The sequence below is a fragment of the Lithobates pipiens genome, unplaced genomic scaffold, assembly GCF_037356315.1.
Source record: "Lithobates pipiens isolate NorthernLeopardFrog02 unplaced genomic scaffold, aLitPip1_a1.2 Scaffold_19, whole genome shotgun sequence".
Classification (NCBI taxonomy): Eukaryota; Metazoa; Chordata; class Amphibia; order Anura; family Ranidae; genus Lithobates; species Lithobates pipiens.
Window position 1 is genome coordinate 361,886,896 of NW_027507764.1, and position 15,463 is coordinate 361,902,358.

The 15,463-nt window shown below is 43.9% G+C and overlaps 1 protein-coding gene across 3 annotated transcripts in view; it reads right to left on the reverse strand.

The window, feature by feature from the left end:
* NUP153 (nucleoporin 153) overlaps positions 1-15,463 on the reverse strand; it is a 143,793-nt gene that overhangs the window by 47,463 nt on the left and 80,867 nt on the right. For all 3 annotated transcript variants that reach the window (XM_077492243.1, XM_077492242.1, XM_077492241.1), the window contains 7 exons: positions 13,288-13,434; positions 12,732-12,775; positions 12,102-12,207; positions 11,887-12,012; positions 10,017-10,049; positions 9,814-9,903; positions 2,172-2,250 (listed from right to left, as the gene is read on the reverse strand). In XM_077492243.1, the coding sequence (XP_077348369.1) occupies positions 2,172-2,250; positions 9,814-9,903; positions 10,017-10,049; positions 11,887-12,012; positions 12,102-12,207; positions 12,732-12,775; positions 13,288-13,434 (625 nt within the window). The remainder of the gene's footprint in view (positions 1-2,171; positions 2,251-9,813; positions 9,904-10,016; positions 10,050-11,886; positions 12,013-12,101; positions 12,208-12,731; positions 12,776-13,287; positions 13,435-15,463) is intronic.

The window sequence follows — 15,463 nt, forward strand, 5'->3', positions numbered from 1 at the left end:
AATCGGAGGTCTGTGTAAAAGGTTCGCACAGACCAATTTTGGGCAATAAGGACCACTGGAGACCATTTACAGTGGGGAAGGAAAGTATTCAGACCCCCTTAAATTTTTCACCCTTTGTTATAGTGCAGCCATTTGCTAAAATCATTTAGGTTAATTTTTTTCCTTAATGTACACACAGCACCCCATATTGATAGAAAAACACAGAATTGTTGACATTTTTTGCAGATTTATTAACCACTTCCCGACCGACACACGCTGATGTACGTCGGCAGAATGGCACGGACAGATTTTCGCCTGGCTTAGACAGAAGTAGTAGATGGACCGCAGAAGGGATCGGTTTGCCCCATATCTTGAGATATAGGAGTTGTAAGGGTCTGGAGTAGAACAGAGAAGGGAACCACCTCAAAAAGGAGGTCACCTTGAGGCCCAGGACTCTCATGCAGAAGTGATTGAAGGAATGACCAGTTGATCTGACAGCTGGATGCCAGAGAATCTTTCCTGGGTATGTCTTTCTAGGCAGCTGGAGGGCTGAACCATTCTTTGAATGTTAGACAAACGATGGCTGAGTCTTTGCAGTAGGTCATCCAGCTGGCGTGGATACTCTGAGATCTTAACCATAGTACATATACTGCAGCAGGTTGGCTCTATTGCAATAAAACCAAGTACCTGCACGTCATTTTGTGCAACAGATACTGTGGGCGCCCCAATCAGTGCATTTTTTTATTGCAAAAATGTCACTTGGGGTCAGGTTTGTCCACCGCAATGTCACAGTCCCACTAAAAAATAGACTGCCGCCATTACCAGTAAAAAGACAAAAAAAAATAAAAAGCCCATACCAAACCAATCAATATACGCTTAGCGCAATTTACCAAAAATATGAAGCAGAATACATATTGGCCTAAACTGATGAATACGTTTTTTTTTATATATATATTTTTTGGATATGTATTATAGCAGAAAGTAAAAAAAAAAATTCTCTCTTCAAAATTGTCGCTCTTTTGCTTAGAGTGCAGAAAAAAAGGAAAAAACAAAAAAAAAGCGAAAAAAAAAAAAAAAAACAAAAAAAAAAACAGAGGTGATCAAATACCACTGAAAGAAAGCTATTTGTGGGGAAAAAAGGACATCAATTTTGATTGGGTACGTCGTCTTACAACCATGCAATTGTCAGTTAAAGTGAGGCAGTACCGTATCGCACAAATGGCCTGGTCATTAAGGGGGTAAATCCTTCCAGGGCTAAAGTGGTTAATTGGGCCACAAGCTAAACTAGCAGCTTTGTGAAGGCTCTTTGTATGAAAGATGGCCCAAGACTGGACAGCAACAAATTGCTGTCCCCCACAGCAAAGTATATAAAGCAATGGTATGTGGTAAAGATTAGAAGGAAGAAATGGCATCTCTGATCTGAAAGAAGCAAAGAAAGATTGTGCAGACTACATGAGAAATTTGGGGACACAAAATCCCTGAACAGATAGCCAAATCCAAAATAGGGTGAATGCATTAGTTCCGTTTTGGAACACTGAACAGCTTTGCATGAAAAAACCCTTTGGACTTTTCATTTTTAGGAACTGAATTACCATTCCTTGAACCTCAGGTTGATCCAGGGAAGCCCACAAGTTTGCCTGTCTGAGGTGAAGCTGGCAGTTTGGAGGGTATGAATCTAGGAGGGAACAGGGACAGAAATTCTATTTTGAAGCCCCTGGAAACAGGTTGGACCCAAATGTTCAGGATCTCTCTGATCTAGACTGGTACTAAAGCCAACAGACTCCTCCCCACACACCAGAGAAGGCTGAAGAGGGCGTCATGGTTGGCTTGGAAGGGTTTAGGGTTCAAGGCTTGTGAATAAAGGATGGGCCAGCTTTTGACTTACAAGGGTGCCAGGAAGCAAAATTATCCCTTTCAATGAAAATGGGTAGTAGCAGTGGGCTTAGACTTTTTTTGTGGGGTAGAAGGTCAAACATGCAAACACACAGCATTTAAGGCAAAGTAAACAGATATCTGCATTTCATGAAAATTTTCTAAGCCTAAAAAAACAAAAAAAATACATTTCTGGTCATATCATCAATTATACTATGAGCTAGATTAGCACACTTGTAGTCCATTGAGAACCACAAGCAGGTAATATACGGACAGTATAAAAAGAAAACAGATATATATTTAAAATCAAAAGTACTTACCAGGACTGCTCAGCATGAATTTAGTATTTTCATGAGGTGAAGAGGTCTTTAAAGCTGGTGCTCTAAAGGTGAAACCCACCTATGAGGAGAAAAAAAAAAAGTTTAAGAATAAATCATACAACATGACACCCACAAGATGTATACTTATAACAGAGTGGATATTCTTCGGGTAGCCAAAAACTACTCTGAAACCCCAAAAAGCAGGGTTTTCGGTGTAACATTCACATAAAGCAAGGGAGTATCAATATGAAAAAATTCAATCTACAACACATGGTTCAATCCACGGAACACAATATAGGCCCCCCTGAAGTATAGGTCATGTCTTATAGTTATGTAGCCAACAGAAGTCACTTGTAATAAAGTCCACAAATGCAATCAATGGTAGCAAATTAAAGTGGCAATATGGCAAAGTTCAAGCCACATAGCATAAATGTAGTCTACGGGACATAGACCCCCTTAAAGTGAAGGCCATTGCCCTATGTGGTCATCAAAAGTCTATTTTAAGTGAATCTTCCAATGCAAATAATGCTAACAAAAGCTGGCATTGAGTGCATAAACACTTACTGTGGCTGAAGTATGATATTCACTAGAACATAAACCTTTCATATCAATGAGATAATAAATTCTCAGTTGTTCATTAAAGTGGTTGTAAACCTTTATATACACCCAGTGAACACAAACACCACAGCACCCCCCAGGGGCAGTCCTACTGGCTATAACCCCTCACTGCTTCCAGCAGCTCAGGTCGTCAAAAAGCAGTACAAACATAAATCGGAGGGGTGGGTGCTGTGTCCATCAATGAACATCAGAGAAAAGGATTTTACGGCGAGTACAAAAATCCTATTTTCTCTTTCGTTCATTGACGGACACAGCACTTTAATCTTGACCTTAGGTATGTCCCCAAGCAGTGTCAAAACAAGGGGTGGGAACAGAAAGAAAATAAACTCCACCCATAACAAAGAGAACACCTCCTCAGAGGAGTCGCAACATCAAACGGTCGCCTGCAAACCCTTGCGGCCAAAGCACGCATCCGAAGATGCGCCCACATCAACCTTGTAAAACTTGGTGAAAGTGTGAATGGACGACCAGGTCGTCACACAACTGGGAAACGGAAGCTTGATGTCAGAAAGCACAAGAGGCACCAATTGTCCTGGTAGGATGTGCATTGACAGGAAAGGAGGGCCCTTCTTCGGACCAGCCACCGATACAGAGAGTCCGATCTCCGGAAAGAGCCGTAGTCGGACAGAGCGTCCATAGGCACCACAGGTGCAGAGGAATCAGTTGCTAAAACAGAGGTATTTGGAGAAGAAATGCCAGCTTCTGGCGCCATGCTGACGCATGCTCCCGTCACCCTTAGGAACCTAAGGCAAACAACAACAAAAGTCCACCCTCCTAGCTGCCACAGACTGAGGGGGCCCCCTGCAGGACTCATCACCCTGACCTAAGTGCTGCCGCCGTCCTCTCTCCCCTCTGCCTGCCACGCGGTGTTCTGTGTCGGTTTTTCGCACTGTGCCAGTCTAAACCAGCCAGCGCTAGAGCAAAACAGACCTGAGACTACCAGAAAATGGCCGCCTCAGCAAAAAGTGTCTGAAAACGCCGGGAAAGTGGCCGCGGATAAAAGAAAATTGCTGCGATTCCCAGCGGACCAACCAACTGCCCAACGCAGCCCCTTGCCAGGACCCAGGAGGACCCCCGGACAGGTACGTGCTCCACACCTCCTATGCCCAGTCACACAGCTGTCCCTTAGAATGGGAAGGAGGGATAGAGACAGGGAGAGAAGAAAGGGAGAGGAAGAGACCCCCTAAAATCGACCTCCCAGGGAATGCCCAGCTGCTCCATCCTGCCTAAACAGGTGAAACCATACTTGCCCCTCCTGCATCATCCGAGCAGTACGGGGTGGCTCTCAGCCACAGCACACTGACTCAGACAGCAGTAGTCCGGTCATACGTGTGCCCCAGAGCATATAGCTCACCTGCCGCCCCTGGACCAGAAAGGGGCATGCCCTAGCCAACCAAGTGCATAGCTAATGTCTGCACATGCTCTATGGCCAGGCTGGGGAGACTGCCAGGAACTATATTGTGATTGTAGATCACAGGAATCAAAAACCATCAGAAAAAGGAAAAATTCCAAGGACCATTGGTCCCCACAGGGAGCCAGGTCCTCCTAGACTAGGCAGAAAAAAAATGAGCTGCTGGAAGCAGTGAGGGGTTATAGCCGGTAGGACTGCCCTTGGGCATTGCCGTGTTTGTGTGTTCTGCCTAGTCCTCTCCAAAAGGTGGCGATATAACCCTAAGGTCAAGATTAAAGTGCTGTGTCCGTCAATGAACAAAAGACGTATTTATTGGGACATAGCCTGCACTTCCTATGCTTCAGGCTAAGAGCTCAGTCTGAGATTAATCTTTCTTACCGATCCTGGGTGGGGGTGGGTTTGATTCCTTCTACTAATATCACACCAAGCTACCTATACGGTGTTCCTACCTACACTCGCCTACATTTCACCACCGAAACCGACCTCCGGAGCCCTGACAAAGCTAGATAAGTACTGCCATGAGGAGCAAGACACGGCAGAGGGAAGAACTACCCACGGGGGACACTGCCAGAGTGCTGGAGGCCATCTCCTTGTGCCAGTCTACCCTTACTTCAAAAATAGGTGGTGAAGGTTGACATCTCTCATCAGGCAAGACATCCACAAGGAGAGGGGCACACCTAGAGGATGACATTCCAGTGCTGCAGATGACAACTGAAAGGCTGCAGCACCAGCTCAATTCAGTTCTCAGCAAGCAAGATGACATGGAGAACAGACTACACCGTTGCAGTCTTCGCTTCGTGGGTCTGTCTGAGGGGACTGAAGGGACAGACCACCCCCCCCCATTTGAGAACTTGCTCACCAAAACCTTCAGCGCGGAGGCCTTCTCATCCACATTTGTGGTGGAGCACGCTCATCGCCTGGCTGCACACCCTCTGAGCGGTGCTCCCCTGCACACCTTTATTGGCAAAATCATCAACCACCGTAATCAGGACACTATTCTGCAGCTAACCCGAGAAAGAGGAAACATCCCCTTTGACAACGTCCACATTGCTGTGTTCCTGAATTTCTCCACTGAAGTACAAAAGGAAATAGCACAGTTCGCTGAGGCCAAAAGACTACGCATTCACCACCTGACATATGCAATGTTGTTCCCAGCGAGGCTCCGTGTAGTCTGTGATGGCAAGGCCCAGGATCTTGCAGAGATTTTGTCATGGCTGGAACACAGAAGCGGCTGGACCTGCACACACCCAACCCCCCAGTGATTATCCTCCCTCCCCCTTGTGACCGTGACTCTTCTGCTTTAGCACCAGATCGGGCAATTCTCTGAGAACTGCGAGTTGGGCCTTGCCCGATAATATCCCCGTTTGCTCACACAGATTCATCCTGGCAAGTCCCCAATTGCCCGAAACGTTTCTTACTACTAACCCCCCCCCCCCCCAATCATCATCATATTGATCCTTACACACCTCAGGCGTATCGTCTGCTCCCCCTGAACTTTTGGAAAAGTTCCACCCCGCACAGTTGTGCGCTCTTCAGTTACTAGCCACCCTCAAGATCTTTTTTGTAAGGTTTCCACATCCTGAGGAGAAGTTATAGCCCTGCTTAGCTTAGTATCGTCCACAAATAGAGACTAAACTGTTTACCCCATCCTTCAGGTAGTTTATGAACAAATTAAATAGGATTGGTCCCAGCACAGAACCCTGGGGGACCCCACTACCCACCTGTAACCATTCCGAGTACTCCCCATTTATCACCACCCTCTGAACTCGCCCTTGTAGCCAGTTTTCAATCCATGTACTCACCCTATGGTCCATGCCAACGGACCTTATTTTGTACAGTAAACATTTATGGGGAACTGTCAAATGCTTTTGCAAAATCCAGATACACCACGTCTACGGGCCTACCTTTATCTAGATGGCAACTCACCTCCTCATAGAAGGTTAAGAGATTGGTTTGGTAAGAACGATTCTTCATGAATCCACACCAATCACTGCTAATGGTACCATTCTCATTACTAAAATCTTGCATATAGTCCCTTATCCCCTCCTTGTCATTTACACAGTAATCAGTGCATTTTTATAGCACTGATCGCTGTATAAATGACAATGGTCCCAAAATGGTGTCAAAAAGTGTCCGATGTATCCGCCCTAATGTAATTTTTTTTTTACTAAAAATATGTAGAATACATATGGAAATAATTGTTAGTTGCAGCCCTAGATATCAGTGTGGGGCTTTCACAGCCTGGCCACAGAGAGGCCCAACATGCAGGAAGTACCATCATGTGTTCTAGGAGCATAAATTACACAACTAACTTGTTGACTACTTATTACACTTTTGAAGGCCCTGGAGCACCAGGACAATGACACGTGACACCCAGGGCCAGATTAAGAACATAATGGGCCTGGTGCTGAGGATTTTGGTGGGGCCTTTTATAAATAAATAAATAAAAATGCTAAATATTTTTTGTTATAACAAATTAAATTTAAGAGAGAGAGGGAGGATGAGAGAGATAGAAAGGGGATGAAAGAGGTGTGAGGGGTAAGGGAGGGAGGAGGAGAGAGAGAAAGGGGGGGGGGGATGAGAGAAAGAGGATGCACATGAGCATGTGTGGGAATGGCATCAACGCAGTCTGGCCAAGGCAAGTGACCGAAGGCACAGAACCCAGAAGGAAGACCGGGTGAAGATGGAAGTGCCCGGGCCCCGCCGGATTGATCACAGCACAGCACTGGAGGGCTCAGTCTGACAATTTAAGTGTACCCTAATGTGCTAATATGCTGGGCATACTTGTACATTATGGCATAACCTACCCCAGGGCCTCTAAAAAGTAGTAATGTTAGAAAAGTTTACTACTGCTTTAATATCACGAGCCTCTCATGGGGCCGCCTACTGACCCTGTGGCTCTTGGGCAGTGCCTAAGTGAATAGTTGTCAACATTTCAAAAATATTTTCAGGAACGCTTTTTTTACAAGTGCTATGTTTAGAGTAGCTGACATCCCCCGTGTTCCTCTATACATCACAATAGTAATTACAAAATTAAATAAGTACTAATAATGGGGCAGAAAAAATATGAGGACTGTGAGATTTCCTTTAGTTGAACTGACAAAAGTGGGCCCATTTTAGAGCTGGTAACATTGGGGATATTCAGTATAATTTTAAAGAACAGTTTTTGTGGGTAAGAGGCATAGGGGAGGAGTATGGATGGTATAAAAGTGGGAAGTATGTGCAGGTGAGGGAGAGGAATGTGGAGGGTCTAACAGTGGGCACTATATACATGAGAGGAGTATGGCAGAAGGCACTATGTACAGGAGAGGAGTGTGAAGGGTATGACAGTGGGCAGTATGCACAGCAGCGGAGTGTAGAGGGTATGACATTGGGCACTATGTATAAGAGAAGAGTGTGGAGGGTATGACAGTGGGCACTATGTATAGGAGAGAAGTGTGGAGAGTAGGACAGTAAGCAGTAATTACAGGAGAGGAGTGTGGAGGGAGGGTATGACGCTGGGCACTATGTATAGGAGAGGAGTATGGAGGGAATGACAGTGAGTAGTATGTACAGGAGAGAAGTGTGGAGAGTATGACAGTGGGTACTATGTATGGGAGAGGAGGATGAAGTAATCTGGGAAGGAAAAATTTAAAGGTTTGTGGAAGGATGTTTAGGGACTGTGTAGTGGTTAAGCGGGTCAGACATGGATTAAAATTACACCAATTAAGCAGAGACCAGCCATAGTCGATCTATGTATGGGCTAGTTGGTTTTACACAAGTCAACCTATTAACCGACTTGAGTACAACCAGCCTGTCAGGTTTTCCCCAAAACAATCAGTGCTGCCAGCTATAGTTAGCAACACTGATCATTGTATTCACTGGCAGAACACAATAACACTGCGGGAGGGATTGCCTCATTCACAGGTTAGCAGGTGAGAGGGTGTGTGGGGACAGGCTGGGGAGAGATACTAGTCAGTCCCTGGGTAGGCACTGGTTAGTATCAGAGCCAGATACACACAGGTTACATACGCCACGATCGTTAGAGCGAGAGCAATAATTCTAGCACTAGACCTCCTCTGTAACTCTAAACATGTAACCTGTAAAAAAATGTAAAGCATCGCTTTGTACACAACAAAAAATTGTGCTAACTTTAGTGTTTTTTTTTAATGAATGAAACAGTTTCTTTCCAAAAAAAAGTTTGAAAAATTGGTGCGCAAATATCATGCAACATAAAAAGTTGCAAAGACCACCATTTTATTCCATAGGGTGTCTGCTAAAACAATATATATAATGCTTGAGGGTTCTGAGTAATTTTCCAGCATAAAAAAAATGATGACTTTTACATGTAGGAGAGAAGTCTCAGGATGGGCCTGGGTGGCAAGGGGTTAATTATCATAAGTAATATATAAATAATTATTATAAGCACTGTGAGTTCATCCTCTCAGTCTGTTGCAGTGTTCCAGCTTGTAACTGCCCGCTCTGTATGTAGCTTCTGACAGGCTGTGCAAGCAGCCCTGCATCTCCGGAACCACAGATGATAGCAGCCCCATATTTTAACCAGTGCTGGAGTGGGTCTTTAGCTGCCTACCCCCCAAATGTGGGGTCTCTGACTCCTGATCGCCAAGCTACAATCCTCCAAGTTGATTTTTTTTTTTGGGGCAAATGGGCCTATCTTGAGAAAGGGGCCTGGAGCTGCAGCTCCAATAGCCCCTATGTTAATCCGGCCCTGGTGACACCGACAGATGGCACCAATACGTGGCACTTGTGACACCGACAGATGGCACTGATATGTGGCACTAATGACACATGACAGTGATAACGGATGGCACAGACAGGTGGCCGTCCCTCCACCACGATGTCTGTGTGAGGAGGGAGAGCCGGCAATGAGAGATGATCTCAGGTTTACATGAGATCATCTCTCATTGGACACTCAGATCGAGTGCTAAATGGATGCTGTGATTGGCCCTTTAGCACAATCTGTGATTGGATGTGTCCAAGGGACACGGCCAACAAAGAACTTCCCTGATGCGTGCCCACGGGCATCGTGGAAGTAAACAGGACAACGTCCAGTGATGCCCTCCTGGCAATTGGAGTCCGCGCTGTAGCCGTCTTTCAGCTATAGTGTGGACACCTAGTGGTTAATAAAAGTCAGCAGCTACACTTTTTGTAGCTGCTGACTTTTCTATGGTCGGAGAGTATGTCGTACCATTGTGAACCCGGCCTTAGACCCCTTTCACACTGAAACTGATTAGAACCGTCAGTTTTTCAGGCAGACCTGATTGGACCATCTATTGCGCTCTATGAAGCAGCGGATGTCAGTGGACATCTGTCCACTGACACCTAATCCGATCTTGTCTGCTAAAAACAGATGGGTGGGGATCCTAAACAGATAGGCAGTCCCACTGTCATATGACAGCCCAGCGGAATGGGCACAGGCCTGTCATCCACCTGCTCAGTGGGGATGAGAGATCCCCTAGTGAGCAGGCAGATCTGGTGGCAGACTCTTGCCAAGGTGAAAGGGGCATTAATCTTTTAAGGCCCGTCCACATCAGCCCTGCTAGATAAGAGTTGCTCGACGCATAGATAAATAAATTTGCTTTATGTCCTGCTTTCAAGGTGCTTATTGCTTACGGGAGATGCAGCCGACTCTTCACTGGAACTGATAGATTTCACAACTGGCTGTGAGAAGTTAAAGTCTGGAGCATCAGCAGAAATGGTACACTAGAGAAAGTGGGAAAACATTAAAATTAGGAGTGCAGCATCAAAAACAAAATCTATATCCATATCTCTCTATACACATACACACACTTGCAACAAAATTTTAAATTACTCACTAGCTTTCCACCAATATTCACCTCATCGCTTTCCTTGAAAAAAAAAAAAAAAAAAAAAAAACAGGCTTAGTTTACAAAGCTAAAGGTAGAACGACAGTTATTTAACCACTTGCTTACTGGGCACTTATACCCCCTACCTGCCCAGGCAAATTTTCAGCTTTCAGCGCGGTCACACTTTCAATGACAATTGCGCGGTCATGCAACACTAACCATATGACATTTTTATAATTTTTTTCACAACTAGAGCTCTCTTATAGTGGTATTTAATCACCACTGTTTTTTTTTTTTTTGCTAAACGATGTCCATGTCCACCCTCCCAGCATTTTAAGCCCACGCTGTAGCAGTCTTGACTACAGAACAGGCACAAAGTGGTTAAAAAAACAAATCTACAGTTTTTTTTCAGCCTCAGAATTCTTAATCTGGAGTCCTTGGTGTAAAATTCCCTTTTTCGCGTTTAGCGGTTGACTGAAGATCAACCATATGAGTGGGTAATAGTGCCATCTATCTACAGAAGTGCTAGATGCACAAAAAAACTAAAGCTGCAGCTAGGATGAGAGCTCCCTTATATTAAAATTGTCCTTGACATAATGTCCCCCACTGGGCCCAGATCTCTGTGCAAAGAGACCACTCCTCTGAAAGTAAACTTTTCAAACTTAGATTTTCTGCCTGATCATTGCCCATACCAAGTAGACTGTGGGGTGACCCAAAACGCATCTTTCTGTAAAGTAAAATGTAGAAGGGAGGACTTTAATTTCCTAGTCGCCTAAAATTTTGTTGACGACACAATGGATTATTGGCTGCAAGGCCACATTGACAGTTGCGAACTGAGTCATTTAAATTCCCTAAGTGCAAGTGGCTGCATTCACAAGTGTAAATGGGGCTTAAAAGAGGGCTCCAATTTAGGTCTACCATCTGTAGGCTAATGTAGCCAAGACCAATAAAAAAAATAAATAAATAAATTAAAAAAAAAAAGGTACTTTGCATCCTCCACATATGCCATCCGCTGACATTGCCAACTTAAGTCTTGCCTGAATACTCAGATTGCGGTGCCAGTCACCATTTCTCGAATTTAAATTTTCCTATATAAATACCCCTGATGAAAGGACTTTATAGCTGAAACACGTTGGGTACCAGAACGCATTTTGGCTACTAGAGACTACTTTATAAACGTATTCTTTGTATTCTATTGCAAGATATTATATTATCTATGTTTGTGTCTGATGTTTGTTTTATCAAGCGTGTTATGATTTTTTAGCCAATATTTGAATATATAAAAAGTAATTTTATTACAATCAGTATTGTGGCCAATTTTAAATCCCAATTGGGGATATAGACAGACATCTCTATCTCTATGTGGGATGTGGCAAACTCACTATTTTTTCCTGATATTGTAAAAACATTTATCTAGAAAATGGGTGGCAGGCAGGCCTTTTAATGCAAGAGACATGCTTTGTCTCTTCTGTATTAAAAGCTTCTTACCTGGCCCAGTACAGTAAGTGGCGCAAACGCAGCTCACTGCACAAATTCTGCAGCGCCAAACCTGCCGTAACTCCTGCGCATGCGCGGAAGTGACATCTTCAGCCGGTCAATGGCAGCGGGAGATGCATGAGACCTGGGAAGCAAGAAGGGGTCAGCGGCTGGCGCATCGATCTATTCCAGGTGAGTATTTTTCAACTTTAATGCTTTCTCTGCATGAAGGTAAAAAACCTTCAGTATGCAATGCACCCTGCAATACTTACCTGAGCCTGATCTCGATCTAGCGATGTGCACGAGAACCACAGCATTCTTATCTTATGACCTCCAGGCACAAAAAGGTAAACACACCTGAAAATCCCTAACAAATCCACGAGTGTAAAAAGAGGTCACTTACCTTAGTAGAAACTGGCTGTCTAACAGGAAGTGGTGTAGTCCTCTGTTCAAAGTTCAAACTAAATTTAGGAAGTGCAGTCTTGCTTATTGGCAGTGGTATTTCAGGTAGACAGGGAACCTCTACCTCCTACAAAGTGGACAGCATTGTCAAAGTATTGCAGCACTGTAAAACTGTAAATTACCTAAAAGCACAAATTGACTTGGATAAAGTATTACCTCTTCCGATGGCTTTGTTGACCCTCGTTCCCTCATCATTTTGCCTCCACCTTTTGTTGAACCAAAGCCATTTGATGCTGGGGTACTGAAGGTGGGGTATGAAAAACTGTTTGAAAGAATTACAAACTTAAACGATCAGTAATGATCGCACACATTTATATACATCCATGTGTATTAGCAGAAAGATTTGTCAGATTAATGACAGAGTACTCAAAGAATGCTGAGATACTAAGACCCCTTTCACACTGAAGGCGTTTCAAGCACGTGAGCGCTAAAAACACCACCTGAAAAGAGCCTCATCTACAATCCCAGTGTAAAAGCTGCTTCTAAAGTGCCCCTGCCCATTAAAATCAATTAGCACTGCCGAAGTGGCCTCAGCAGCAGCGTTTTGAACCTTTTATTCACCGCTAGCGGGAGTCAAAAGCGATGCTAGTTTTACCACCAATGGCCAAGCAATGGCAGTGTTAAAGGGCTCTTAGTGAAAAAGTACTGCAGATATTTACAATCACAAAAGTCCAGAAGAGTTTATCTACAGACTAGGGGCAACCAATAAATTACGTTTTGTTTATCAAACAAAAAATGCCACTCTAACAAGACCAGAAACCAGTATGAGCCCAACAGGGTACCAACCTTGTTTGCTGTGGTATTACATCAGGTTCATGATTTCCTTTTTCCTAATAAAGAGAACAAAAAATAAATAAAAAATAAAAATAAAAAGAGCATAGACTCAAACATATATACAAATATTAAAAACATACTATTTGGCAAGCACAATAATAAGCCTCTATCGCCTTTGCAAAGCAGATTGCTCAAGAAGCACTTCTGGAACCCCTGCAAATATCCCAGACTGGCACCTAGGCCATCACTGCCAACATCTTTCTGAAAATGTTCGTTAACTGACAGCAATGCTGATTGTTTGGGCTTCATACTTTAAGTCAATGACCCAGAACAAGTATGCTGATCGGGATCTGACTTCACTGCTTCACTCTTGGCAGTGACACCAAGTATGGAGGCCAGGGGACACTAAATGACTAGAAATATTGGCAACAAACGTCTTTTTTCCTAAACATTTTTAGAGTAGACCTGTGTTTTCTCATGCAGAGTACTGCAACATTATAAAATGGCACTCCAAAATTAGACATCCAACTTCCTGATGTTTTTAAAAAAACCCTTCTTTAAAACTCACCTTGTGCTTGTCAGAATTTTGTGTTCTGCAACTGTTTGCATTGCTCTGCATGGATGCAAGGGAAGGTCTGATTTTCCTCAGACTGGAGGATACAGAAATGGATTGCGGTGTAACTAGCTTCTGTACTGGGGGAAAGGACGACTCCACCTAGGGTATATGAAAGAATGATTTTACACAATGACATTTGCTGCTACAGTAGGGAAATTATTTGATCCCCTTCAGATTTTGGAAGTTTGCCCACTTACAAGGAATCGAAGGATCTATATTTTTTTTTTATCATGGGTGTATTTTAAATGGAGACAAAATGCAGAAAAAAAAACAAGCTACAAATGTTATAAATTAGGATGCAGTTCAGTGAGTAAAAGAAGTATTTGATCCCCAAGCAAAACATCACTTAGTACTTGGTGGAGAAACCCTTGTTAGCACAGGGGTAAAACGTTTCTTGTAGTTGTTGACTAGGTTTGCACACATCTCAGGAGGGATTTTGGTCCGCTCTTTACAGATCTTCTCTAAATCCTTAACCACTGCAGCCCCGGAAAGATTTACCCACTTCTTGACCAGGCCATTTTTTGTGATACGGCACTGTGTCGCTTTAACGGACAATTGCACGGTTGTGCAAAATTGTACCCAAACATTTTTCCTACAAAGAGCTTTTAGCAGTTTTTATTTTTTGCGCTAAAAAAAATAAAAATCAAATATATATCTCGCAATAAACGTATATTGGTTTGCGCAAAAGTTGAAGTGTCTACAAAATAGGGGATAGATTTGTGGCATTTTTATTAATAATTTTTTTTCACTAGTAATGGTGGCAATCTGCGATTTTTATCAGGACTGCAACTTTGTGCGAACAGATTGGACACGTTTGACACCATTTTGGGACCATTGACATTTATACAGCGATCAAAGCTATAAATAGCCACCGATTACTGTATAAATGTCACTGGCAGGAAAGCCGTTAACACTAGGGGGCAATCAAGGGGTTAAGTGTGTTCCCTCGGTGTGTTTCTAACTGTGGGGGGATGGGACTGACTGGGGGAGGAGACCTATCGCTGCTGCCAAGTACTATGAGCAGACGATCGGTCTCCACTCCCCTGAGAGAACGAAGATCTGTGTTTACATTGGCAGATCTCAGTTGTCTCTCTCAGGAGCGCATTGGCTCCTAAGTGACGCAGCACGCCCTATATTCCTTAAGGCGCCACCGTACAGCTACGGAGATGCACGCAGGAGTGCCACACTGCCGCCACCAAACAGCGGGCAATCAGCAAGTGGTTAAGGTTTCTTAGCTGAAACTTCGAATTGTCAAGAGACAGCCATCACCATAAATTTTCTATAGGATTCATATCTGGGGACTGATTGGCCACTCCATGACCTAACCACTTAAATACCAGGCACTTTCGGCCCTTCTTGCCCAGGACAATTTTCAGTGGTGTTACACTTTGAAAAAAAATTGCGCGGTCATGCAACACTAAATTTTTTTCCCCACAAATGGAGCTCTCTTTTGATAGTATTTGATTACCACTAGGGTTATTTTTGCTTAAAAAAAAAAAAAAAAAAGTGTCTTCATTTCGGTTATAAAATGTTGTTTTCTCCTTCAATGACGGGCACTGAAAGTGGCAGTCATAAGCACTGATATTTAGAATTGATGGGTGCTGATATGCAGCACTGATGAGCACCAATAGGTGGTACTGATATTCATGGATGATGAGGTTCTGACAGGTGTTACTGTAGGCATTTTATTGGGCACTGACAGGCGAACCTGTGGGGGCACAGACTGGCAGCTGATTGGCACCTATTTAGCAGCTGTGGTGACACATCTGATGGGGCTGTGCCGATAATCAATGTGCGGCTTATCAGCACAGATTCCCCTCGGACAGTGCGAACCGCCGATCGGCTCTCTGTCAGCAGGAACCGAGGAATGCCATTTACCGGCACTTCCTGGTTCACATAAAGACCAGTTGTGATTGGTCACAGCTGATCAAGTGGTAAGAAGCCACACAAACACTTCCAGGCCATCAATCTGCTATAGACTGGGTGGGAATTGGTTAATGTGCTCCTTCTTGAGCCACTTTGTTGGCTAGGTGGTATGTTTTTGGTCAGTATGCTGGAAAAGCATCATGTTTCCACCTCCATGCTTGGCTGCAGGGATTCAGAAGGATGGTTTCAGCTAACAGCAATT